This window comes from Kwoniella bestiolae, chromosome 5 (assembly GCF_000512585.2).
Source record: "Kwoniella bestiolae CBS 10118 chromosome 5, complete sequence".
In the NCBI taxonomy this organism is placed as follows: Eukaryota; Fungi; Basidiomycota; class Tremellomycetes; order Tremellales; family Cryptococcaceae; genus Kwoniella; species Kwoniella bestiolae.
This window is the reverse complement of record NC_089245.1, coordinates 12,025-37,130: the sequence shown is the minus strand read 5'-3', so window position 1 is coordinate 37,130 and position 25,106 is coordinate 12,025. Positions and strand designations below refer to the sequence as shown.

General features: G+C 48.7%; 9 protein-coding genes across 9 annotated transcripts; 5 read left to right on the top strand and 4 right to left on the bottom strand.

The window, feature by feature from the left end:
• Window positions 1-621: 621 nt before the first annotated feature.
• Window positions 622-3,422, top strand: I302_106411 (uncharacterized protein; the record flags this gene model as incomplete). The annotated part of the gene is made up of 8 exons (XM_019192943.1): window positions 622-772; window positions 861-993; window positions 1,043-1,178; window positions 1,238-1,802; window positions 1,867-2,734; window positions 2,791-3,022; window positions 3,086-3,270; window positions 3,335-3,422. 8 exons carry the CDS (start codon window positions 622-624, stop codon window positions 3,420-3,422), a joined length of 2,358 nt encoding a protein of 785 aa, XP_019045940.1.
• A 184-nt stretch (window positions 3,423-3,606) lies between these two features.
• Window positions 3,607-5,047, bottom strand: I302_106410 (uncharacterized protein; the record flags this gene model as incomplete). Its single annotated transcript, XM_019192944.1, has 9 exons — window positions 3,607-3,705; window positions 3,773-3,910; window positions 3,964-3,993; window positions 4,069-4,138; window positions 4,194-4,376; window positions 4,445-4,544; window positions 4,601-4,654; window positions 4,709-4,903; window positions 4,960-5,047. The coding sequence occupies 9 exons, from the start codon at window positions 5,045-5,047 to the stop codon at window positions 3,607-3,609; spliced, it is 957 nt and encodes a 318-aa protein (XP_019045941.1).
• Window positions 5,048-5,496: 449 nt separating this feature from the next.
• I302_106409 (uncharacterized protein) lies at window positions 5,497-6,462 on the top strand (the record flags this gene model as incomplete). The annotated part of the gene is made up of 5 exons (XM_019192945.1): window positions 5,497-5,549; window positions 5,606-5,644; window positions 5,699-5,891; window positions 5,949-6,288; window positions 6,368-6,462. The coding sequence occupies 5 exons, from the start codon at window positions 5,497-5,499 to the stop codon at window positions 6,460-6,462; spliced, it is 720 nt and encodes a 239-aa protein (XP_019045942.1).
• A 337-nt stretch (window positions 6,463-6,799) lies between these two features.
• I302_106408 (uncharacterized protein) lies at window positions 6,800-8,689 on the bottom strand (the record flags this gene model as incomplete). The annotated part of the gene is made up of 10 exons (XM_019192946.1): window positions 6,800-6,867; window positions 6,940-7,098; window positions 7,155-7,213; window positions 7,280-7,407; window positions 7,460-7,563; window positions 7,624-7,695; window positions 7,752-8,247; window positions 8,303-8,325; window positions 8,378-8,433; window positions 8,487-8,689. The coding sequence occupies 10 exons, from the start codon at window positions 8,687-8,689 to the stop codon at window positions 6,800-6,802; spliced, it is 1,368 nt and encodes a 455-aa protein (XP_019045943.1).
• Window positions 8,690-9,140: 451 nt separating this feature from the next.
• Window positions 9,141-11,075, top strand: I302_106407 (uncharacterized protein; the record flags this gene model as incomplete). Its single annotated transcript, XM_019192947.1, has 6 exons — window positions 9,141-9,199; window positions 9,267-9,484; window positions 9,572-10,134; window positions 10,224-10,628; window positions 10,699-10,809; window positions 10,863-11,075. 6 exons carry the CDS (start codon window positions 9,141-9,143, stop codon window positions 11,073-11,075), a joined length of 1,569 nt encoding a protein of 522 aa, XP_019045944.1.
• A 1,038-nt stretch (window positions 11,076-12,113) lies between these two features.
• I302_106406 (uncharacterized protein) lies at window positions 12,114-13,841 on the top strand (the record flags this gene model as incomplete). Its single annotated transcript, XM_019192948.1, has 7 exons — window positions 12,114-12,364; window positions 12,447-12,658; window positions 12,770-12,965; window positions 13,033-13,291; window positions 13,397-13,453; window positions 13,546-13,611; window positions 13,692-13,841. 7 exons carry the CDS (start codon window positions 12,114-12,116, stop codon window positions 13,839-13,841), a joined length of 1,191 nt encoding a protein of 396 aa, XP_019045945.1.
• Window positions 13,842-15,554: 1,713 nt separating this feature from the next.
• I302_106405 (uncharacterized protein) lies at window positions 15,555-17,783 on the bottom strand (the record flags this gene model as incomplete). Its single annotated transcript, XM_019192949.1, has 10 exons — window positions 15,555-15,713; window positions 15,785-15,914; window positions 15,979-16,200; window positions 16,270-16,347; window positions 16,418-16,656; window positions 16,716-16,838; window positions 16,895-17,201; window positions 17,258-17,445; window positions 17,510-17,595; window positions 17,654-17,783. 10 exons carry the CDS (start codon window positions 17,781-17,783, stop codon window positions 15,555-15,557), a joined length of 1,662 nt encoding a protein of 553 aa, XP_019045946.1.
• Window positions 17,784-20,346: 2,563 nt separating this feature from the next.
• I302_106404 (uncharacterized protein) lies at window positions 20,347-22,103 on the top strand (the record flags this gene model as incomplete). The annotated part of the gene is made up of 7 exons (XM_019192950.1): window positions 20,347-20,571; window positions 20,626-20,862; window positions 20,936-21,011; window positions 21,067-21,288; window positions 21,338-21,528; window positions 21,589-21,822; window positions 21,876-22,103. The coding sequence occupies 7 exons, from the start codon at window positions 20,347-20,349 to the stop codon at window positions 22,101-22,103; spliced, it is 1,413 nt and encodes a 470-aa protein (XP_019045947.1).
• A 50-nt stretch (window positions 22,104-22,153) lies between these two features.
• Window positions 22,154-25,096, bottom strand: I302_106403 (uncharacterized protein; the record flags this gene model as incomplete). Its single annotated transcript, XM_065870271.1, has 7 exons — window positions 22,154-22,411; window positions 22,468-22,702; window positions 22,765-23,668; window positions 23,732-24,356; window positions 24,436-24,571; window positions 24,633-24,765; window positions 24,823-25,096. 7 exons carry the CDS (start codon window positions 25,094-25,096, stop codon window positions 22,154-22,156), a joined length of 2,565 nt encoding a protein of 854 aa, XP_065726343.1.
• Between the last annotated feature and the right edge of the window lie 10 nt (window positions 25,097-25,106).

Here is a 25,106-nt window from a genome sequence, read left to right as displayed (position 1 = left end):
CAGCAGTTGGTGGGGTGGTAGTGGATAATCAACTTAACCCTTGCCATCTCCTGATGGGAACTTCACCCATTGCTTTTTGTCTTTCTCGGTTTGCCTTTCTCCTTGGACGATGAACGTATGTAAACATGGGATCGATCATTTACGTCATATAAGGAATCAACTTTCCTCCACCTATCTAGGGAGCAGACACGACGAAACTACCAATCCTTGCCAATTCGACACACTTGACTGCCTGACTGTCAATAAGTTGAATCGCCACTAATCGGGATTACCAGGAATTTGTAGTATCAGGCGAGACCTTTGTAGAGAATATATATATAGAGATGTTAGAGATGTTCATACTAACATCTTCGTAGTTTACAGTAGAACCTGTGATACTACGATCGCTTCAAAAGTCACGTAGTATCACAGGAAATACGTAGTTTCCCCGCACAAACCCCACAGAATAGCTGATTTGCAACGTGGTCTGTTCCAAAGCGGAAATTCTCAAGGTTTTGCAACGGGAGACCAAGATCGCCGGAACATCCTCTTCCGGTTGAGTATCTCGAAATGTTTAGCCTTTCTTCATTCCGCTCTTCTACTCCGTACTCATACTCCATCCAGTAGCCTTATCTAATCAGTATGGCAGGAGATCGCTCAGAAGCCGAGGATGGTCTGTCCATCTCACCTCATGTCGATATTAGCGCGAACAAGTCGGACAGACGGACTGATAGGGGAGACAGCCCCCGTCCTAACAAGCGCATCAAAGTCGCTGCAGCTTGCGACGAATGCAGTGAGCCTTTTCTGAACTCAACTCCTAGGCCACATCTTATACGCGCGTCCTCTCAGCTGACGGATGATTCCTCTTTCGACTGTCTCAGAATTGCGAAAAGTTGGGTGTGATGGGCATCAACCATGCCAGAGGTGCTCGCAGGATGCCCGACCCTGCATTTACAGGAAACGAGAGGTGAAATCGGCTTTGACGAGAGCAAGAATGACGGAACTGGAAGAGAGGTGCGTAGCATATCGTTTGCCGTCACGCTAATACTCCGGGGCGTTATAGGATTGAAGCATACGAGCGATTGTGGAATACCGTCTTTGAGGGCTATTCCCTCGATGATGCGTATATGGATATGACCAATCACGGTGTCAAGGATGCAAGTGATCGTGCTAGAGCATCCATGCTGACCGAAGGAACAGTGAGTTGATGCTCGCGTATGAGATATCCAGGCAGTGACCCTAGCTTGGGGCGATCTAGTATCCTTGGGGCACGACGAAGGAGCCAGATCAGCATCAGATTGAAACTCAAGCAGTCTTGGCTCCGCCTCATTTACCCGAACCTCACGTTTCCGGAGCTGGATTATCACCGACCTTACCTGCTGTATCATTCCCGCCGACCCGCTTGCCGTCCACCGAACCGGACCTGCCTCGTCAACACTCCGCTTCTGATGGAGACGATGGGGATTTCGAGTGGCAGGAGGACGCGCATCGAAATACCGACCCGATGGCTGATCATCAGCAAATAGGGAATCTCGGCATTCAGTCCGACGCCGGGATGGCGAGCCTTCAATCCTCTGGGAAAGGTGCTAGCTATCTAGGTTTGTCTTCAGGAGCGACTTTCCTCAATGCCATAAGAAGGTTGTCGCCAAAGCCTGTGCAAGGTCTGACACCAATCGGAGCTTTGGTCACTTCCGGCTCCTTGATCATGGGAGGATGGTCAGGTATGACGCAAGAGTGGACTTCAAGTCAGCCCGGTAAACAAGTCGTTCTTCCGCCATCGATAGAATCTAGACCATTAGTGGAGAGCTATTTCCGGTATTTCCGTAAGTGTCTCCCTTGTTCAACAGCATTCGACTTCACTGAACCCGATTCATTGGTGCGCATCAGATCACCTCACTCCCCTGGTGCACGAACCGACAATCCGAGCACAGCTCAGTGGTGCGCTCCCCATCGTCAAACCCGGATCAGACGTTCTCATGTACATGATCTTTGCCATGGGCGCCCTAGATCTTGCGCAAACCGAAGAAGACGATGATGGTTACCGATATTATCAGATCGCACGCCAATCGATGGACCGCGAGATACTGGAGGGAGGCACATTGCCTCTCGTGCAAGGATTAGCTATTATGGCAAATTATCTGCAGCGGAGTAATCGACCCAATGCTGGCTATTTGTGTCTTGGAATGGCTATACGTATGGCCACCGCTCTGGGGCTGCATATACCAGCAACAAGCAAGCGACATACTCCTCTAGAAAAGGAAATTCGAGTGAGGGCTTGGTGGTCCATCGTCACCCTGGAAGCTGGGTGCGCTGTTACTTTTGGTCGGCCTCACGCTCACGGCCCCCTTCAACTGGCTGGTATGCCTCTACCTATCAACTGTGACGACGAAAATCTGACGGTTTCTACCACCATGCAACCCGTCGAATGCGATCGACCCACATTGTACACCGCCCTCATCGTTCAGGCTAGACTGGCCAAAGTGACATGCGGTTTACACGATCGCATCCTTCAATCACACCCCGCACCCTCGGTCGATCAAGTGAGGCGCTATGATCAACGCATCGTGTCGGCTCTTCAGCATGACCTGGATTCCATGCAGATGCGCACCAACGAGCCGTACTATCTCGCCAGAGCAGTCCAGATGTGGAGGACCAGGGATTTCCGAGCGATACTACATCGACCAATATTGTTGGCGGCAGCGTGGGACACTAGTGGTACCAAGGCATCATCACCGGGGATCAGGGGTTGCATCGAGTAAGTCTCATTGATTCTCCCGTCTGACCTGGATTAGGGCTCACATTCTCGGTCAGCTCTTGTCGTGATCTCGCTCTTGCCAATCTTCAGGATATCGGACAATACGTACTCAATCAACCGAACCATGAAAGAGGCTCAGAATGGTACACACTATACTTCGCTTTCCGAGCATCATTGACTCTGCTTTTGTCCATCGTGTGGGAGCCACATCATCCTGCTGCTAATCACTGGAAAAGTGTTCTCACATCCACCGCGTCCTGGTTCAGGCAAATCCGATCGATGAAGAACGTAAGCTTTCTCAGTTCTTAGTATCGATGGTGTTAGAAAATGCTAACAAATTTGACCATGAAGCTCGCATCCTCATATGCTTCCGTTTTGGAGAGTGTGATTGGAACAGTACCGTCTCCTAGCATGATAGATCAATTGATACAGGCGATTGGCGATCCATCAGCAAGTACGTGGTCAGAGACCCGCAATTCGTCGAACGCCGACGACAGCACAACCGATCAAAGCGGACTAGATTTTGAGCGATATTGGTAAGTCATCCACTGCTCAAAGCGAACGGTCCTGCTGGGATGTTGACAATGTACTGCTCTGTAGGATGGAGCTTTGGGGCAATGATGCTGCGACAACGAACAATGTATGGCCAATATCGGGTACAGATACTCAGCCCGGCTGGCAGTTCTAGCGATCAGCGTAAATATAACAGTGTTCCGCTCTCATTTTCATGGTTTTGATTATAAGCCAAATGGTTTTGATTATAAGCCAAAGAAGTGTTGTATGTAACAGTGATGATATGCATCAGGTTCATTTACAGCATGAAGATGAGGGCCGTTGCCGGTTCTTAGAAAGCTAAGACAGGCAGCTCGACATTAATACGAAATGTCGTCAACATGAAAGGGAGTTGACTTACCGGATTCTAACAACCATCCTCCGTCAATAACGATCTCAGCTCCAGTGACGTATTGATTCTGATATCAGAGATAAAGGTCAGCATTCATGTCGGATGAGGAACACAACCGAGTGGAAATAGCTTACAGTGATGAGCCCGAAGATGCATTGGGCGTAATCAACCGCTTTACCAGGTCGACCGAATGGAATTCCCCATTGCTGACGGAACTCGTTGTGATGAGCCTCGGAGCCGGTGTTGTTTTCAGGAGGGATAACAGTCATTCCCTACAGCGAGAAAGGGTAAGTAGGAGAATCTGGGCTGAAGATATGTAACTCACAGAAGGAAAGTATCCAGGACAGACGACGTTCTGCGAACAGAGGGGGTATGAATGTTTCCGATCAGTTTCAGGATTTCGCGTATGGAATCGTGCAGAACTACTCACCACTCTGATATTGAGACCTCTTCTAGCGAATTCAGTCGCTTGTTGATGGGACAATGAGATCGTAGCAGCTCTGAGCACGTGATCAGTACTAGTCCAGGTAGATGAGTTGGATACTTATGACTCACTTTCCCGCGTTGTAGTTGAATTGACCCCGCTGAGAGGTCTTGGTAATACCTGACATTGATGACAGGTTGACTATGTTCCCTGGTTCTGGGAAGCCGCCGACCGTCTTGGCGGCCGCTAGGAGTGGGAGGAAAGCGAAAGTGGTGAAGTGATAAGAAGCAGTGTTGATCTTGTAGGTTTCGAGCCTGTCCAGATGTATGAGCCCGATCGTTGTTGCATCGTAATCCCAATGAAATGGACCGAGATTACTCACCAAGTCTCAAAAGTCTCTCCCTCAAACATCTGTTTGGACAACCCCTCGGGCGTCTGCTCACATGCGTTGATATCTGTTGCTCCGAGTGATACACCGTGGTCTACCGGTGTGTCAGCGAAGATCCTCTGCAATCTTCTTTGTAGACGCCCAACTTACTATTTATGAGTACGTTGATCCACTTCTCTTTAGCTTGGACCTCTCCGGCAAATTCTATAGCTCTCATCAGCCTATAATCTCACATCATGTTGGGTGGAAGGAGCTTACTTTGGATACCGTCTTTAGTACTGACGTCCGCTTGGATAGCTACTATACTTCCCTTGCCCTTGTTACCGAGCTTCTCATAGCCTTCAACAGCAGCTTGTAGGGGTTCCGCTCTCCTTCCAGTGATGTAGACTTTAGCACCATTTTCAGCCAGAGCAGTTGCGGTCACGAGGCCCAAACCGGTACCACCTCCAGTGACTACGATGAGAGTCAGCTTCAAGCTAGTCCTTGCTGATTGTTATGGGTCGACGAACCTACTGCGATCCAACTATCAACGTTGAAGAGGTTGGATACTTCTAGTCCACCTTGTCCTATGCTTTTGAAAAGAGCGGTCGCTGACATGTCGAGTTTCAAATTTACTGAAGTAGGTATTCCAGATCTATTATCACCGAAACATGGGAGCTTGCGAATAGCTCAGCGAGCCATTCCTTTATATGATTCAGCCAGCGGGCCCAGTTCCGATATAGTGTGTATTCTGTTAAACTCCAAGTGGGAGAAGGCCCAGTCTAGTCCGAAGAAACGAAGAGGAAGGGTGGTGAATGCCGCACTCAGGATCACTGTCGTCACGCAAAAACCAGGGTTCGGAAGACTGTCTTCCACCCGAGATCCTTTGTCGTTCCATCATCGCGTCTAACGCATTTCCGGATCCCTGCGGCAACGTCGAAAGTTGATGTATGATCAGATCAGGGATGACTTGTGTAGAACGAACGAGGTTCAATAAGACAGATGTAGGCTAGCTGATTTATCCCTGCTCCACATCACTGGCTTTGGAGGTCAATCACATCAATGAAATGTCAAGGACGATAGATCAGCTGGCGCACGATATCGTTGATACATATCATGCGTAAGTGAATGCAGTCACTCGGGATCTTTCAAGCTGAGAGCTGTGGGTTATGGCAGCCGCGCATTGGATACTCGCCTTTTAGTTGGTATCGCTGGGTGCGTTTGTACGAGAATTCATTTCCGATTGACTAAAGTTGACGAGTTGAATAGACCGCCAGGATGCGGGAAGTCCACGATAGCGAACCCCCTGACCCAGCGTATCAACTCTATCCTGCGATCAACCCATAACTCCTCTCAAGCTGAAGAGCATATAAGCGCAGTGTGTGTCAGTCTCGATGGATGGCATTATACGCTGGCAGAGTTAGATGCGATGGAGGATCCGGTGTACGCGCACAGGTGGAGGGTAAGTGTACTGCTCTTACTTTCAAGCCAAGTCTGATAAATCATGGGTCGATACTAGGGGGCAGCTTTCACCTTCAACCAGCCCGAGTATAGAAAATTCTTGGAAGAATTGAAAGGGTTATCACGTCCGGATTTACCTGAGACTATCCCTTTTCCTACCTTTGATCACGCTATCAAGAATCCTGTCTTATCACCAACACCTATCACTGCCAGCAATAAGATCATACTCGTTGAAGGCTTGTATACGTTACTTAATATTCCCGGTTGGAAGGATTGTTCCGATATGATGGATTTCAAGGTTTGGGTGGACGTGGATGAGGAGACGGCGCGCAGACGGCTGGTCAAGAGGAATTACGAAGCTGGAATAACGGCCGATGTGGAAAGCTGTGCAGAAAGAGGTAAGCCATTTGATTCTACATGCTGTCTTTGCAATGGCCAAGGCATCACGATACAAGCTGATGGATGTTTTCGATTCAGTCGACGCGGTTGATATGAAAAATGGCGAATTTGTCAGAGCGCATACTACTAAACCTACCCACGTATTCGTATCCGTAGACGGAGAGGTGTATTGATGTATGTTGGCGGAATAATGTGACTTGAGATGCTCGGACATACATGGTCAGTGTAGGGCCTATCAAATTTCCATATTGTATCTTACTTCTCTTCTCTATTCATGCATTATGTACACATTTTCAACAATGTAAAGAGGTCGATTCGGCAAATCCCCGACCACATATTTGTGATGCATAACTCAATATCAGAGCCCCTAAAGCGGAAAGTGATTGTGACTACATACTGGACGCATCACTCAACCATCGAGGTTCCTCTGGGAAAAGTCATTGTCATACTCCTGATAGCGTCTTTTCACTTTGCTATTATGTCCATTCATGTACGAGAGATCTACAATATCTATTTAGGTGTTTTAGTCTTCTCGCTCGCCCATCGTATAGCCCAAGTGAGCTCATACGTTCGGACAGCTATAGAAGGGACCATTACATCAGCGCAATCTGGCGAATGTGATTCATTCTCTGAAACAGAATGCAGCTCACCATCTGCGAATGAACTGAGTACTGGGATATCCGAGCTACCTTTAGCAGCTCTGTCGATGAAGGTCGACATTTCGGAGAGGAAAGGGTCATCATCGTTGAAATGGTGTACTTCTTCAACATCACTTCCGGGTCTTCGCACGTATAGAGTTGGTCGATTGTCTGGCTCATCGTTAGTGAGTTGACAGAATCTCTCCCTCCAGAGTCAATTCACTCACACGGATCGATAAGTTTCAGTTGATACCCATCAGCGAAGACCGTTATTTCGGTAGAGAACCTGCTCGTTCAACCTGATAAGCAACCCGACTTCCCCTTGAGCCTAATTAAGCGGGCTGAGACATACTCTGTTCCTTGCAAAGCCACGCCATGCTCCAGATGACCTATAGCACCTGACTTGTATTTCCAGGTAGCACTGGTGAATCTTGGAATGCGATCATCTTCAGGTACAAGGTTGTTCTCGTCGAAGGGTATCTGCAATAGTCGATTCAGCAAAACGATATAAGCTGGGAGATATAGTACATACCTTTGTGAGCTGTCCAGGCTTTTCATACCATTCGACACTATGAGCCATAACTGTACTCAAGTCTACCTCTCCAGCGAAATACCGCGAAAGGTCGCAGAAATGAGCTGAATGTGAGATTTGCGTGAGTCAGACAGATCGCTTGATCAAATTGTGATGTCACCCACTAGCCTGCTCCACAATTGGTCCACAATCGATAGATTTGGTCCACCAAGCTACTTTTGCACTATGTTCGTATGCTGGAAACCACAACATCAATACGGATGCTTTTACTTCTGACAGAAATCCAATTCACCCATGACATATCGAGCAGAAGTCATCATGACCGCCAGGTTGTTCTCCTTCAGAATCTGCTTCATCTTCTGCACCGCAGCAGAATATCTCAACATGTACCCCACACTGACTAGATTAGGTTTGCCCTCCAAGAACTGGGCTACTTTCGCTGCTTCATCGACACTGCCCGTGCTGACTGGCTTCTCAACGAATAATGCGGCTTTGGGGAACCCTTCCGCCAATTGAATCTCTGTATTGTAGCCCTTTGATGGGTCTGTCGTACCCCTAAACGCTGGGGGTGAACCCAGTAAGACCAAATCGGGAGGAGTAGCGGATAATTCGGATATGGCTTCTTGTACGGTACGGTATATCGGAGTATCGGCATATGCTGACGAAGCGAACGTGAGTCTCTTCGCGTCCAAAACCGCTTGAGCTCTTGGAACGGCCGGATCCACAAGACCAACGACTTTCAATCGGTTCCCGAGCTTCTGCTCGATTCTTTGGGAGTGGTTCCAGGGCTATTTGCATGGAATCTCAGCATCGTTGGGGCTTCGTGAATATGTGTCAACTTACCCCCTCGTCAGATCCGAAATTAACTATTCATCGTCTGTCAGCAAGCATGATCTTGGTCCAAAACGATGCACTCACTATTACCGGCACCAATCACAAGCACTTTGACATCGGGTCCTGCTTCCGGTTGCACACTTGGTGGAAATCAGCTTATCTTGTCGGTGCAATATCCTGTATAATGACATACCGAGCCGTCGGTATCTCGTTGTCATGTCCTAGACCCTCGATCGCTGCAGACAGCCTCATCTTCGTAGTCCCAAACCCTCTGGCCGAGGCTTGTCTCCGGCCGGCAGAAGCGATTCCCGCGCGCGAGTAGAATTGAGGTAATCGCAGTGAAGATCTCCCTACGACGAAGGCTGTTGAGCGACTGACGACAGCTGTGGGTCTCATGTTGATCAATATGACGGTTTGACTGCACTGTGTTCTAGTGTTTTGGGATAGGTCTGATCAACGCTGTAGTATCGACAAATTGATATAAACATAATTTTGAACTCGACAACTGCCGCGATTGACGCGTTCAACCCGAAATCTCGCGCTAGCGGAACGATGAATTCCGTGGACAGTGCAGTAACCCTTCAGCCGGGTACGTGACATTCTACGAAGGTGACGCCTAACCAGCTGCAACCGACTGCATCATCTTAAACTCTTTTGGGGGAAAGGCACAATACAGGTCGGAACGGTGCATTCCGTCATACTGCGTTCCGTCATATGTCTTGTTCGACCTCCTTGTTCGTGATTTGAAGACACATAAGGTATTCTCGGGGCACTTATGGTCGTACAATTCCAGCTCAAAGCATATCCTCAACTTACATCATCTCAAGACGACTACAAACACATAGAGATGGGGTTACCAGCGTTAGCAGTAGTATTAGGCGCTTTCGCCTCTTTTTCCGGCTTTCTGTAAGTACAACATATACTGTAACGCCGTCTCCACTGTCATCGTATGTCTGACAGCGAGCGAACACAGTTTCGGCTACGATACTGGATACATCTCAGGATGTAAAGAGATGGAATCCTTCATACGGACGTTCGGGACTTTGCAGCCAGACGGATCTTACCTGTTGGGTTCAGGAAGAGACAGTCTGATCACGTCCATTCTATCGGTTGGAACATGTTTAGGAGCACTTTGTGGATCGATCGTAGGCGATCGAATCGGGCGAAGATTCGGGATTGTTTTTTACATCTGTAAGCGGAGAATCTGTCTTCTGTCTTGGTATGAGCTGTTATCAGCCCAAAGAAGCTGATTTTGTTTTACGCTTTCGCCTGGAACAGGTCTTTTTTTCATCGGTGTCGCTTGTCAAACCGGTTGCAAAAGTCTGGCAGGTTTCGCCATTGGGCGAGTATTTGCTGGTCTGGGTGTCGGGGGAACTTCTTGTCTTGTGCCTCTATACCAAGCGGAATGTTCACCGAAGTCTATCCGAGGGCTAGTAGTTTCGGCATATCAATTTTTCGTCACTGTTGGTTTACTGGTCGCTGCATGTGTGGTGTATTCCACCAAAGACAGAGCGAATAATTCAGCATACGAAATCCCGATAGGCATCCAGTTCGTGTGGGGAGCGTTGATCATCGGCGGAATGTGTCTTCTACCCGAATCGCCAAGATGGCTTTTATCGAGAGATGATCATGTAAAGGCCAAGAAGTCTCTGTCGAGATTATTGGGCCAACCGGAAGACTCTCAAGCTGTTACCACCGAGTTCGCTGAGATCGCTGCCAATCTGGAACACGAGAGATCTGTCGGCAAAGCGACTTGGGGGGACTGCTTCAGATATGGCGAAGGCAAGACCAGGTTGAGAATCTTCACTGGAATGGCGCTCCAGGCTCTTCAACAACTGACCGTAGGTCCGGGCCCTTTCTCCAATCTGATTCAGAATTCAAGCTTGGTCTCCTTCTTCGGCTGATGGCTTCTGCTGGACCCATTATGCAGGGGGTTAACTTCATTTTCTACTACGGCACCTCATTTTTCGCCAACTCGGGAATCTCCAACCCCTTCTTGACGACTATTGCCACCAACGTCGTCAACGTTGGAATGAGTGTAGTCGGGATGTTGGCCGCCGACAGAGTCGGTAGAAGACCACTCATGATGTACGGAGCGGCCGGTATGGCGGTATCTCAATTGATCGTCGCTGCTGTGGGAGTAGCCGTTTCCCAAGCCAATCAAGCAGGTCAAAAGGTACTGGTAGCTTTCTGCTGTATCTACATCGCACACTTCGCTTCAACCTGGGGTACATTGGCTTGGGTGATCACCTCCGAGATTTACCCTTACGAATTGAGAGGTAAAGGAATGAGTCTGTCAACTGCCACTCAATGGTTGTTCAACTTCGCCATTGGGGTGAGTCTGCTCCGCCCCCTCTCGGTCAATGTCTTGTATCGAAACTGACGGTATGAGGTTTTCCACTCAGTATGCCACTCCTTATCTCGTCGATGATGCTCCTGGAAGTGCGGGCTTGAAGACCAACGTGTTTTGGATCTGGGGCGGATGTTGTTGTATCGCTTTTGTTTTCGCCTACTTTGTGAGTACAATGCAGGAGTAAGAAAGACAACGCTGATATCATCGCCGAAATAGTTCATCCCCGAGACTAAAGAGCTATCGCTCGAGCAATGCGATCTGCTATACAGGAATTCGACCATTCTGAAATCGGCAGCCTACCGAAGACAGATCTTACAGCACGATATTCATGACGATGAGATCGCGCACTACAGCGCCAACAAGGGTCCAAAACCCCAACATATCGAGGAGGATGCTAAACAAGCATCTCGACCGGAAACAATTGCGTAGATATTATAACCGCGCGCGCCTACCGTTTTAGAGCATCCTTTTTCAGTGACCAGCTTCGAGAGATGTCGCGACACTTCAATTCAACTTAATTCTCTTGCATCTTTCGTCATTCATGCATGCATATTGAGCTCTAAAGAACGACGTTTCAGGAAGCTCTAGGCTTGTGGAATGTACGCACACTGCTTTCAGAGGCAGATCGGGCATCTGTAGACAAAATTTTACTTCATTGTGGTGTTTCGTACGTGACTCTCCATGATTGAAACTTTGGCAAGTCCACCGACCGAGAAACCGCAGCTAGACACACACAATTGCTCGAGACAGCCTTGGGGCAGTATATTGCCCGAGGGTCCATCTCTTGGCATTCCACACTGCTTCAGATCTTCAGCCCATATCTATTTTGCGTTGCCCCACTCCTGCAACGACTGACCCCCTCCGACTCTCCGTCTATTATTCTCTCCATCAGGGAGTCGTGGGTAGTTCAGAATGGTTTGCTAGTGAGGAGTGTGGGGATTCAGGTCGTCTTCAGCATCTACAGATGTCCTGAGGATGTCTCATCATGTATCGCTTGTCATTTATTATCAAAGCCAAAGAAATGACAGATCACAGAAGAGCTAGGTAGGCTTGTCACACTTGTGGACATACACCGGACGCGATCAGTCCGCATCGGCTCCCGAGTAAGATGCACATAGGGCCGTCCAGCAAGCTACAGCGAGCTCCATCGAGACTAGGTCTGGTTTCTTCTGGTGAAAACTAATCTACAATCGCTCGTAATTCACCATAAATACGCCGAGTCGATTACCCTACATTGGAAGTTACATAGAAACACATGGGCATCGGCGTTATCTTCGGATGACTGTATTCCAGTATCACCGTAGTTTCATTTCAAAACATATCGAGCTGCAATCACAATGTTTGCTACCTTCCACAGTCGATGATGGCATGTAGACGCATATATAAAGCTGACCGCTAATTCCACCAAGAGATGAAGTGTACGAACATGGACACCATCATCCTAGAGATCCCTCTCACGAAACCAAGATGTGCCCAAACAGACCAAACCCTTCGTCGACAACCATCAGTCATTGGCAAAAGCGATTCAGCGTCACTGCGGAATCTCAATCCAAAATCCAAATTATACCTGAGTACGATGAACAGACACTCAACGACAAAACACTGAACATCGCTTGTGCATATGCTCCAAATGCTGAGTTAAAGATGCTCAATAAACCTATTCCTAAAGCAGAGTTTGGTGAAGTTGTTCTGCATGTACGCGCAACGGGTATTTGTGGGTAAGTTGCCTCACAAACAGAGTCTATCATCGTCGCCTCGCACTATGTTCGGCTGATCATTATAGAATGTGGCTTTGCTAAGATCCGACGTACATTTCTGGAAACATGGTCATATAGGCGACGATTACGTTCATCAACCTTGTGGAGCGGGCCATGAGTCTGCAGGAGAAATCATTGAAATCGGTGAAGGAGTCTCCGCAGAATGGAAAGTTGGGGATAGAGTCGCTATCGAAGCTGGAATTCCTTGTGGTTTACCTTCATGCCAATTTTGCTTGAAAGGTAGATATAATGCCTGTAAGTGTTGACCATGTCTAATTTCCCTCCTTCCGCGCCCGCCAATCCCTTATAACCAACTTCGGTTCAGTATTGCATCCTGAGGTGAGTTGATTATAAGTTTGATCATAGGTCCAAAGATGATTTTCTTCTCTTCCCCTCCTATTCACGGTACACTCACCCGATTCCATGCCCATCCCGCTGCATGGCTACATAGGCTTCCCGATAACGTCTCATACCAAGAAGGAGCATTATGCGAACCCTTGGCCGTCGCTTTAGCAGGCTTACAGCGTGCCGCCGTATCCTTAGGAGATCCGGTCTTGATTTGGTAAGTCCCGCTTCCTTCAAAACTTAGACAGCAGCCAATTATGCAAAGCTTATTGTCTATCCTGTAGTGGAGCGGGCCCTATTGGTCTGGTCACACTCTTATCGGCACATGCCGCAGGTTGTTTCCCAATTATAATTACAGATCTCGTTGCTTCGCGATTGGAAATAGCCAAAAGTCTCGTCCCGACAGTGCAAACGTTGAAAATCGAAAGAGAATGGTCTTCTAGCGATATAGCAGAGAAAGTCAAGAGTATAGGTGGGGATGCACCCGTTGAAGTGGCGTTGGAATGTACAGGCATAGAAAGTTCGATTACAGCTGCTATTTATGTGAGTAGTTCTAAAAATAAATCGAAAACAAATCGAATATTGAGGCCACCATTGCCGAAGAAACTGGAGCTGAGCTTGGCGGGGCTGATGTATATCGATATATAGTCTGTTAATTTCGGTGGGAAAGTATTTGTCATTGGACAAGGTCCAACCGTACAATCCGTGCGTCTATTTTCCCACGTCTCAAAATACACCGAGGCACAGGATCAATGTACACCAGCTGACTGTCGATCTTAAATTGGTCTGAATAATAGTATCCAGTTGGTTATTGCTCGATGAATGAGATTGATCTCCAGTTCCAATTCAGATATGCTCACCAGGTACGTAAACATCTTCGGCCTTAGCAAATAAGTGTGTGTGGGCTTGATACCAATACATTGCGCTTCCCCATAACGAGCAGTATCCGAAAGCTCTACGACTGGTCTCGGGTGGTCTAATCAACCTAAAACCCTTGATCACTCATCGATTCCCCCTCGAAAAAGCAAAAGACGCTTTCGCAGTCGCTGGGGATTATAGTCAAAACAGTATAAAAGTACAAATACTGGACTGATGGAGGTGGCATCTCATATCAATGGTAGGTAGAGAGGAAGACGATGATAGAATGAATCGATCCTTTGATCCCCAATCGGGCCTACATTCATCATCAATACGAAGAGGATGCAGCTTGAACTCAGTTCGACTTTAGGAGATTACATACCGCTCAAAAAGATCGTGGGATCTCCGCAACATTTCATGAGCACTATGTGATATATACCATTGGATGCAGAATGACGAGCTATGCCACGCGATATTGAGTACTTCAAGGACGATATACATCTCTATAATTGTATTACTGCCCTTGCACAAACTACAAAAGCCATGCCACAGACACAAAATAGTAATGGATAGAATGGTGAGACAACAGCCTCAACCCGAGGAGCCAATCATACAGAACACCAGCCCGCCGAAACTCAGCCCACGGGCTACTCTTGAATGTGTTTTAATCAACAGCACACCCTAAGGTCATCGTCAGGACAGGGTAGCCACTCCTGCAAATAATGACAGTTCGAATGAATCCAAGAGCCCCTTCCTCTGTTTACCGCCCGCACACAACAGCAGGCTTTCCCCAGATTACAGGGCTTCATGGCCTTGATACCAACACGATCCACTCCTACCGTTGAACAATCTTAGACGTGCAACTCCCATAAGCCCTTCAAATGAGGCAGGAACCCAACGGGTCATCCATTCACTGCGTCCCCAACAACTAGATGTTGATAAATGGGAAATTGCTGTCACACCTTAATATTACGGTCAGCGGTTCAACGTCCCACTGCGTCTCTGCAGCTCAACAGCTGCGCTCCAACGGTTGCGGCGATATTAGCAATGACGGAACCCACTGTCACCAGGATTATATGGATTATATGCTTTTTGCCCCGAACAACCATCACATATGGACTCACTCATCATTCAAGGCGCCTTTCTTCGATGTAAATTAGGCCTTCCAGACGTTAAGACCGAATCGACACCCAATGTGTACTGCTCTTGGACATGTCCACCTTCCCGTCAGCCTTTCTGTTATTTCACAGGCCAAACGATCGAGCAGCTTGGTTGGATGAAGAACCAACCTAGCCCGGTCAAGGCGTTGCTCAAGGTCAACAAGTTCGTCATGGGGTAAGGCGGACGAGTCATGGAGAAGAAAGAAGCTCAGAACTTTAGTGAAAGCCACCACCCTCGGCTGCGTCCTTCTCCTTCGTAATGTTTCCAGCACACGGATATCCGTCTGATCTTCCCTTCCGGAAGCAACTCAAAGAAACACTTCATCCTGCCGCTCTCGACTCTTTTCGAGTTTCACTACCCTCTCTTCGCTGATTTTGTGTTGGTAATGATTTTTGATGAGCGGAGTCGATTGTAGGATAGTGGACGGAATCCGAATGAGCACTTATCCTCTTGGATGCGGCTCTCATCCACGCGGCTGCAGCAATGAATCTGTTGCTGTGTCAGGCTCATCGTCTGTGTGTGCTAAATTCGCCGTTTCTCGACATCTGACAAGGATGACCATATTCGTTGGGATACAATCATGCATCTCAAGTGTAGACCGCTATGGAAAGTTATATGAAAAGCCAACTTCATCTCCTCATCGATTTCCCTGTGTTAAACACTCTGCCCACGCTATCTTGATTGCAATTTCCCGTTATGCTAATACACGTCTTTTCCGTTTTACGCCAAATCCCGCAAAAACTCGAGTCCCTTGTTGACAGGGAGCTTTGAACAATAGTCAACTCGGCTATGAGTGTGCATGAGCGTTCTGCTCTGCATGACGAGACATGAGAGCTTTGTTCTTGCGGCCACTCTGGTCTGATAGGGTCGGAGTATCCTTAAATCTCCAAGCGGGAATCTTCCTCTCGTATAGCTCGTCGAGCTCCCAATAGGTCCTACCATAAGTCTGAGGAATTGGAACCAATCAGCTATACTCGTCAATGATACCGCCCGGCTGTTTGGATGTAAGTCGCTTACCTCAGGGTAGAACAAGTATAGAAGAACCACCGTGGGAACCAGCATACCTGCCCACACGTAAATAGCTTTCACGCCCATATTTCCCGAATCCGGACTGATCATGTACGAGACACTCCACTGGAACACAACACTATGTTGATAATTTTAAGGCGAGATTAGCAACTTGAACCCCCTGTCTGAGGGGAAGAACTCACAATCCGAGACCGTAGCATCCCAAGTTGAAGGATGTAGTCTGAGCTCGAAGCCGAGGGGTCGAGGTCTCCCCAGCGGCAACGTAGCCGATTGGTCCAGCAGATGCGCCGTAACACAACACCCAGAGCAAAAGGCAAGCGACTGCGGCTTTTCCGGAAGCTTCACCGTGTCCAAAACCGGTCGAAGCGAGGCCGATACAGAACAACAACATCATGAAGCATCCTCTGCAGTGAAAACACACTTGAGGGTCAGCGCAGGCCTTTCTGTCATTTCTTGGAGAACTGATAACTTACCCAACTAGTAAAGGTCGACGACCGATGTACTCGCAAGCGACCAATGAGCAAGAGATCGATACGATAAGAAGTACAAACCTGACAACGAGAAGAAAACCCATGATTAGCCCACTATGTCTCAGCGGAGTGATATAGCCTTGACACCCACGTGATGATAGTGATGAGAAATGGGTCAGTGCCGAGGTTGGCGACTTTGAAAAAGTATGTGCTATACCCGAAGATGATGGGAGCCCCAGCGGTCCATTGACTACAGATACCCACGCATCCCGCCAGAGTTCGCCTCCAGTTGAGACCGCGGAAGATTTCAGTGTACGAGGCGCTTTTGGAAGCCGCACTGAGCTCTCTCTCGCTCTCAATACCGTGCTGTACCACTCGATATTCGTATTCCTGGTGTCCGAGATACTCAGCAATGTGTTGTCAATTTGATGATTAAGAAGGTGACTCACGACATCATAATCGGGTATGTTGCCATATAATCTCAACATAGATCGTTTTGCCTTCTCATGATCACCTTTTCTCGCATGGTGAAGATGAGATTCTGGCACAAACCAAATGAGGATGCACAAGATCTACGCTTACCATAGTCAATCAAGGGATTTATGAGCTGGATTCTGGTCTGACTTACACCGGTGAATATGAACTCTAGACCAATGAGAGGTCTCCATTTAGTAGGCTGATGGACATCGATCAATTGAGTGGCAATTGACGAGATAAGTTGGCCGAAGGCGATGAACAATTGGTAGGCGCCGATCATGACTCCTCTGATCTGGAAAGGTGAAATTTCTGAAACATATGTGATAAGGATAGATTGGGCGAGTCCAACTCCCAGGCGGACGACGATGGCAGCAGCCAGCCAGGATTGCCAATTGTGTGCGGTGATCTCGCAAATAGATCCCGCCAAAAGGACAACAATAGCACCGATCAGAGCCGGTCTAAGTGATAATCGACGTCAGCGGAGCACTGGGAATGTATGGTCTTGATGACTTACTTTCGACCAAATTTGTTGGCAAACCACCCTCCGGTGAACATGCCCAAGGTTTTAGACATTTCTGCAAAACCTTGCCAGTACGAGACGACCTTGGCGCTGACAGCAGGCTTCCCATCGATGACTGTGTCGGCCATGACGTTGATAAAAGCTTGCATAGGAATGACGTTACCCGGGATTTGTTGTTGAAACTGGTGAACGATGTTTGAGCGTTGTCAAGCGGATCCGAAGATGCCCGTGATATCTCATACTCACTCCGTCGTTGAGCGCAGCCCAATTCAAGACCATGCAGTACAGCATAGCCTTCCAGAATACCTTGACTACTGCCCATCTGCCAAGGGCTTATATATTATGTCAGCAACGGTCAGCATTTGAACAAGATAGCTGGAATTCGCTCACCCGCATATCTGGTCTCTAAGACTTCGCCGACTTGGACATTTGTGGATGCGTCGCCTTCAAGGTGGGCAACTTCTCCTTTGACGTCGGTTTGTTCGATTGCGGAATCGTGTAGTGTTGCTTTGTACTCCATGTTGTCAAGGTGAGATTTGATTTGAACTTCGCTTGTGAGGGGACTCAAGTTCAATCAAATTACAAAGCTTTTGGCCCACTTTATATACCTGCATCTGAATACTTCGCCTCAATCCTCCGGATGAATGAGCCCCGGACTCATGTTCCATGGAGTTGTGATGGAGCTCCAAGCTACATGGAGGAAGTCACGTAGTAATTCATGGGGCTGGTGTATTGGGCACGATTGCTATAGGTGGCGCTGTATCTTGCATGATCTCGATCACCTGATGACCTAAAGCTGCCGGAAGAAACGAGTTTTGCATACGCTTTGCCATCGGATCACAGTCTTCCGACGTTCCACCGGTGTATGATGCAGACGAATTAACCGAATTTGCAATTCGCTACTTGAATGTTCACATCGGAGTGTCACTCAAACACGTTTGCATTTCTGCGTTCCGACCGATTGAGCATACCCGGATCCGTATGCCAGCAAGTAGTTCTCCAAGCTGAAAGAGATGTCCGATTACAAATGGTGCTGTAAGAGGAGTCGTCAGAGTGATTTCAAAAAAAGAAAAGAAAAGAAAAAACAAGTTGGCACCTTGCGATACCATCGTCACCCGTCCGAGGATAGGAGCGTCATTGCCTACATGCTTCCTGATGATGGAGGAGCGGACGAAGGGGGGGGGGGGGGCTCAGGGGGCAATCGATTGAAAAAGGATTACCAGTGTAAAGGAGCCCTCTTGAAGAGGATGATACAGAATGGATGGGCTCTTTCAAATCCTGAAGCTCTATTGTCACAGACATTGGTACAAGGTCCGTCCCTGTCACCTATGCACAGCGACGACTCCTGATAGTCACACGCCATATACCCCACTCACTGATTTTGACCATCACTGCACCACGTCTGCTTCACCATCGTCGCTTAGCTCTCTCGTCAAAACCCCCGGCTCATTTGGCGCCAGACGCTATGATATTAGTACGGATCAGTGGATAGCTGATCACCTCTCTCGACAAAAGGATGTGCATAAACGACCATGATCAGACTGATGTCGCCAATTTCCTACAGTGTGTTTTACGATCGCGGCTGTATGATTATCTTGCAGATTCCACGTACAACATACGAGCGATTGCATCAGATTCACAAACATAGCGCCTGCAACACGTAAGCGTTTGCGACCATTCTTGATAGAGATGGCTATCACGCGGGGTGAAATTCTGCCTCTCAGCTCGGTCAACGCTGTGCACAAGGTGCTTTCGCCTAGTCTTCTTGGTAAAATACTACGATTGGTTGTGGGTTACGCCACTGTTGAGGGGAGACATTGCGTATCGGTCGGGTATTCGAGTTTTTGCAGGGACGCTTGATGCATCAGAAAGACGCTTTGGACCAGTAGCGAGCTAGAAGTACACTTCTGCAAGAAGGGACTGATTGAGCTCACAGCTATGACATCGGCCTTTCTGACGATTTGTGTTGTGTGGCAGAACGAGGGTGTGATAAGTGAAACAATCTGTCTTGGCTGATGCTTCTATCTGTTGCTTGTAGAGAATGTTCCGTAGGACCACTGTGTTAGAGTGCTGCTTGAAGTAAGGGGCACTATATCTTTCCATGGACGTCTTCACAAGCATCTCGACGCCATGTAGCTGTTGATGAGCCAGGTACGACGAGATTCTGCGAGTATATTTGTTATCTTCAGATCCAACCCACAAATATGTCTGTTCCTCATGAGGTCATGGAGTATCGACTATCGACGATGCGCGAACCCTCATACAACGTTCTACAAACCGAGTTGCCGAGCAAGAGGTAAACAACGATCCGCACAACCCTAGGCATTCCTGGCTTAGCGCACTGAACATCAACTGATCGATGATCTTGCATGGTACTCAACCGCGTTTTCCCCTTAACACTGGGTAGTTTTATCATGTGCTAAGTAGAGTACCTATATCCAGTGCTGTAAGGTAATGTGTCACAGCCTGTCTCTCATAGATATAACAGGATACATGCTACATATGGAGCGTACCCCTCGTTCCTGGGTCTTGTTGGATAGGCATCACCTGTAGGTTTTTCTGCCTGATCAGTACTGCCCGTATTGGGGTATGCTTGACACTGACGGCTCAACAAGCATCGGGACACTCAGATATCTCGATTGATTCATCGAGAGTCCGATTTACAGTGCTTTTCCCGGTCATACGCTCTAGATAGTCGCAGAAGCGGACTCGGATTCCAATAGGCCGCCACGACTTTGGCCCGGGCGACAATTGCCGAGCTGTTCTCTGGCGCAGTCCTGCTAAGCTACCAGCACCGTATTCAGCAGTTCAGCCGATCATCAGTTGAGGAGCAATCTGTAGCCTTCAACCGTGCTGGATTCAACAGAATACCAGACGACGTCTACTTCTTACCCCTATAAAGCCATGCAATAGCAGCACTTTTTGCCTCTGTTCTCCGCTGTCCGAAGCTCTTTGTATCCGCACCGCGATTGTAACCAACAGTGATGTCCTACTCGACCAAAATCACCACTAAATGCGCATCATGCCCCACATATATTCGGGGAGCATGTGTTGGCAAAGGAATGGGTCAAATCACACGCCAAATGGCGACGGAAGTTGCGATGGACAAACGAGGTAAAAGAGAAGGGAACATCAGTCACGCATTCACTTCGTTTTCCGGAAAGAAGAGCAACCCTCTGCCTGACAGATATCGGATACTCAAGCAGAACCTCACGAAGGGACGGGAGGAGGCGATTCAGAAGTCGTGGGACGACTTGATTGAGCATCTGAAGGAGAGAACCGATGAAGTAGCATCGAAACGGGAGAAGGTGAGAACATTGGTACAAACACGATCAATCAAGCTGACTGGGATCGTTGTTCAGATAATACCTGTTATCCGATTCAGCGATATCGCAAATGGGACAGTACCGGAATCGGTCATCGCTGATGTCCGTAGGACTGGAGTTGCCGTAGTACGCGGCGTGATGGACCGAAGTAAGACGGAAAAGTTGCTGGCAGACTGCCGGGAATACCTCGAGGGCAATCCTCACTCAGGTTTTCCCACCGATGCCAAAAAGAAAGTCGTCTATGAGACCTACTGGTCTCCTTCTCAGATAAAAGTGAGTGGGAAGCCCATCGATACGTATCGAAAGGAGACGTCTTTACTCAACGCGAGAGTGCACGCTTCTCCAGGCCAGAACCGATCCCAATATGCTCCGCACGCAAGCGTTCATGAACCAGATGTTCAAGGCGGCTCCAGGTCAAAAGGGTAAGTGACCTGTACTCAAAATGCAACGAATAAGGTGTATTGACCTCTCGAGTAGTCGATCTATCTATTCCGCTGGCATACTGCGATCGAATTCAGATCCGACCGCCTGGAGACAAGCATTTCGCGTTGACCCCTCACGTTGATGCTGGTAGTGTAGAAAGATGGGAAGACAAGGCGTACAACTCGGTCTACCGAAAAATTTTTGAAGGAAAGTGGAGGGAATTCGACCCCTGGGATTTGACTGGACGAATCGAAGCGGTGATGGACATGTATAATGGTGAGTCCTTGGTCCCGTGGCTTCCACAGGGCTGAAGTGTCATCAATAGGAGCGGGCGGTTCGAGTGTTTTCCGTACCTTCCAAGGCTGGCTCGGTCTCTCTGAGCACGGTCCTCACCAGGGAACTCTCGTCACACATCCCATCCTCGGTCCCTCGACAGCATACTGGCTGCTTCGACCTTTCTTCCAGCCCACACGGGCCAGCTCCCTTGACGGGTGGAAATTCAGTCCGGAAGAACCAGTACGTAGCCTGGAGCAGAATAGAATCTGAGTATGCGGGTGCTGACATGACTCGTGGTAGAACGGCGATACAATCCTACACGGAGCTAACCCAGGAACAGCTCAAGAGCACACCCCCGGCTATCATCCCCATTTGAGGTTGGAGGAAACCATGATACCGTATCCTGTCGTTGAGCCGGGAGATACTGTGTTCTGGAGCACCGATACTATCCATGGGACGGAAAATGACAATCTTGGTCCAAATGACGCTTGCGTCTTCTACATACCTTCGACTCCTTTGACTGAGGGAAACATTGTGAGTAGTCTTCTCTTACAGACGATCGAGTGGGACTGACCAAGATGTACTAGAAATACATATCAAGGCAGCGGGACGCGCTGCGTGCTGGTACACCGCCTCCCGACTTCCCCGGCGGTAGTGGAGAGTATGCTTTTAGAGGCAGAGGCTCTGTCAAGGACATTGCCTCAGAAGAGGGCAGATTGGCTCTCGGCTTCAAGCCTTTCCCAGTAAAGGGCAACGATGTCCAGGTCGCACTTGCGCAACGGGCCAACGAGATTTTGGGGTTTCAGTCATACTAAATCAGTCCTCGCAGATGCGTTTATTGCATGCATGTACCTTGTATCACTAGTCACGAGCCTTGCAAGTTCCAATCAACGCAGTCAGATAGTTCTCCTGCGGTATGAGGATCCGCGTCGTTCCCCGTCATTAGCTCACTGTAATTGTAGACGGAATCGAATAAGCCAGACCAATCGATGGATTGCAAGTCGAGATCTGCAGTACTGTTGGGCTGAAACGTGGTCTCGGTTGGTTCAGCGACATCTGTTTGCGTTTCGCTTACGCTGGTTTGGATTAAATCTTCGAGCCTATCAGCGTAGCCATCTGCCATCTAGTCAGACACTCGTACATCAGTGCTAAATTCGACCGCTGACATCTGTAACTTACTGGTTGCATCGATCTGAGCGAGCGGAACAGTCGGATTGACATATCAAGCGTTTCTCGCCACACCGGTGCCGATCTATCATGAGGCTCCCAAATGATGGACAGGACGAGAGTGAGGGCCGATTGAAAGCCGAAGTACAGGATATACCACTCCGCTCCTCTTTGCCGTGGTTGAGGTTCAGTGTGAACGAAATGGCTGATATCGTTTAGATTATCGATAGAAAGTCTTCGGCAAGCCCTGAAAGGACAGGTTAGTACCAGGGAACCTGTCGCGACCGTTTACAAAAAGCGGCCACTCACTCTACACACTCTTCGACATTAGGGTCAAAAATACGGTATTGCCAAGATGCAAAGGCCGCCGCTAACATAACAGGCCGATATAAGATGGCTCGATGGTCTCGCATACGCCACATCTGCACGGCGAGTGCCAATCGATTGGGACCCAAGGTGGGTTGCCCTCGGATACTTTGAGGCACCGTCTCAAAGGCTTCCACAATACGCTTGTCGCACCAGCGTATCTGTTCGATTGTAGGTGGCCGATCGCAGTGGAGTATCCTATCGTATACTTGGCAGACTGCCTTAGCAAGATGACATTGCACGTTGAGAGCAGAATAAACAGTTGGATGAGGGGAATCGGTTGGGGGATCCAAGGAGGAGACTGTGAAGCTTTCATCGTCACAGTTGATTGGGAAAACACACGAAGCCAGCTCGGCATGTGCAACAGCACTCGGTCGACCGAGTGTAATGGCGCATCCGATCTCAAGCCCAACAATCGACCACCAGACACGAACACGGAGCTCTTTACGGAATGCCAATGATTGGGTGGAAGCGTCGGAACTGGTGCGGGTCCTGGTTGGAGCTGGAGGCATATGCAGGCCGAGTGCGATTGCCATGCGGATTGCTGACCCCAGACACAAGTAACCGGCATTTGGATGATTCGTTTGCTGAAGATAGATGGCCATAATAGCCAGACCTTGAATGAGTTCCAGATTACCCTCCTCAAGCCAGCTGGTCTGTAAGGCATCCCTAGCTCTTCGATAGTAGACTTCGCCTTGCGGAGAATCGGAAGCCTCAGCCTTGTCGTATTCTCCCAGAGCAAAGATCATATTGAGCAGAATGGTTGAACCAGCTCCCGAAGGTATCGGGAGGGCACCAGTCAATTGAGCTCGTATTGTCGGTTCGTGGACCAGTGGACTCATATGATCTTAGCCGAAAAGAGGAACTTAGCACTCACGGCATCATCGAGAGGAAAAAAAACGATACTTACGGAAGTAACGAAAGTAGCTGTCAACAAGACCTTTGACATCTGCCCAACGAGGCACGACCATCCGCCTAGGATCAGCCTGATCCTTGACCTGTTTGTGCCGACCATCGATAAGGCTATTCCCGAAAGGCGACGCGAATCCACGATGACTGCTCCCGGTCGATGGACCCGCGAGCGGAAATAAAGAGCCGACACTGCTCCCATTGGTATCCCTCCGACGCGACACCAGCTGCTCGATAGCATGAAGGAACGTCGCACTCGCTGACAAGCCGACGAAGGAACTGCCTCGGTGCAAGATAGACGCTGGCTCTCCGCCCATCCCATCAAGTACCCCTCGGTCACCTTCTCCTGTGGAAGCGCCCTCCTGCCAGGAGTAGTCGTCTACATAGGGCTCATCATGTTGGTAAAGATGGTATGCAGACTTCAGAGGCAGAAAGGTCAAAGGCGAAGTTGCACGAGTACGCGGTATATCGTCATCATGAGTCCTGGAAAGATTGGGATCATTGTAAGAGCTCATAGGCGGACGTGGGATGTGAGAGAGCACAGAGTCGTTGTAAACAGAAGGGTCCATTTGATCCATTGTGGGAGGCTTAACTGAGGCAGGAATCATTGTCATCTCGTCTAGCGGCTAAGGATGACATGTCGACGGATCAGAACTAGTCTTTACTGCTGCTAGGTTGGGGGCTTCAGGATAGAGGGGTGCTCACCATGTTTGCACCATTCTGCTCCAGCTTGAGGGTCGCAAGGGTCTTTTCGAGACCATTCTTCTTAATCATATCTTCCGCTTGCTGCAGACTGACTTTAGAAGCAGTCGTAGACCAAAGCTTCTCGTGCACTTCTAGCCTGTGCATGGATATTCAATGATTTTTTGGCAGTTCACCCGTCCTTGGTAACAGACACTTACCTTAACTCTAGTTCCGTCATGCGAGCTCGGGTCAACGGAGTCTTCTGTACCTTTGACCCATATACACACTCTCTCCCTTCAGTGGTACATCGCTGACAAGGTGTACGAGCATCACACGCGACTTTGCGACTGCCTGTATGTCGGTTTTGTCAGATGGTCAGGAAGAGGAGGAGTAGCTGTGACTGCTCACGACACTGGTCACAAGCCGTGCTTGATCTACTCCGTTTGCGCAGCGTATCTTCCTCGTCCGTATCTCCTGTCATTGACGCTATTTCACTTGTAGCCTCCAGTGGTGTGATCACATATAGTCGGCGATACGGTTCCTGTTGTGGGATGCGTAAGGCAGGTTGACGAGCGATGGCTGGGAGTTGAGTTTCATAGGGGGTTGTCGCTGTATCAAGAGGGCTTGAAGGGATGTAACCCAATGTTATGCTTCTCAAAATCGGTCTAATGATGGGTGTCATGAGATCGAAG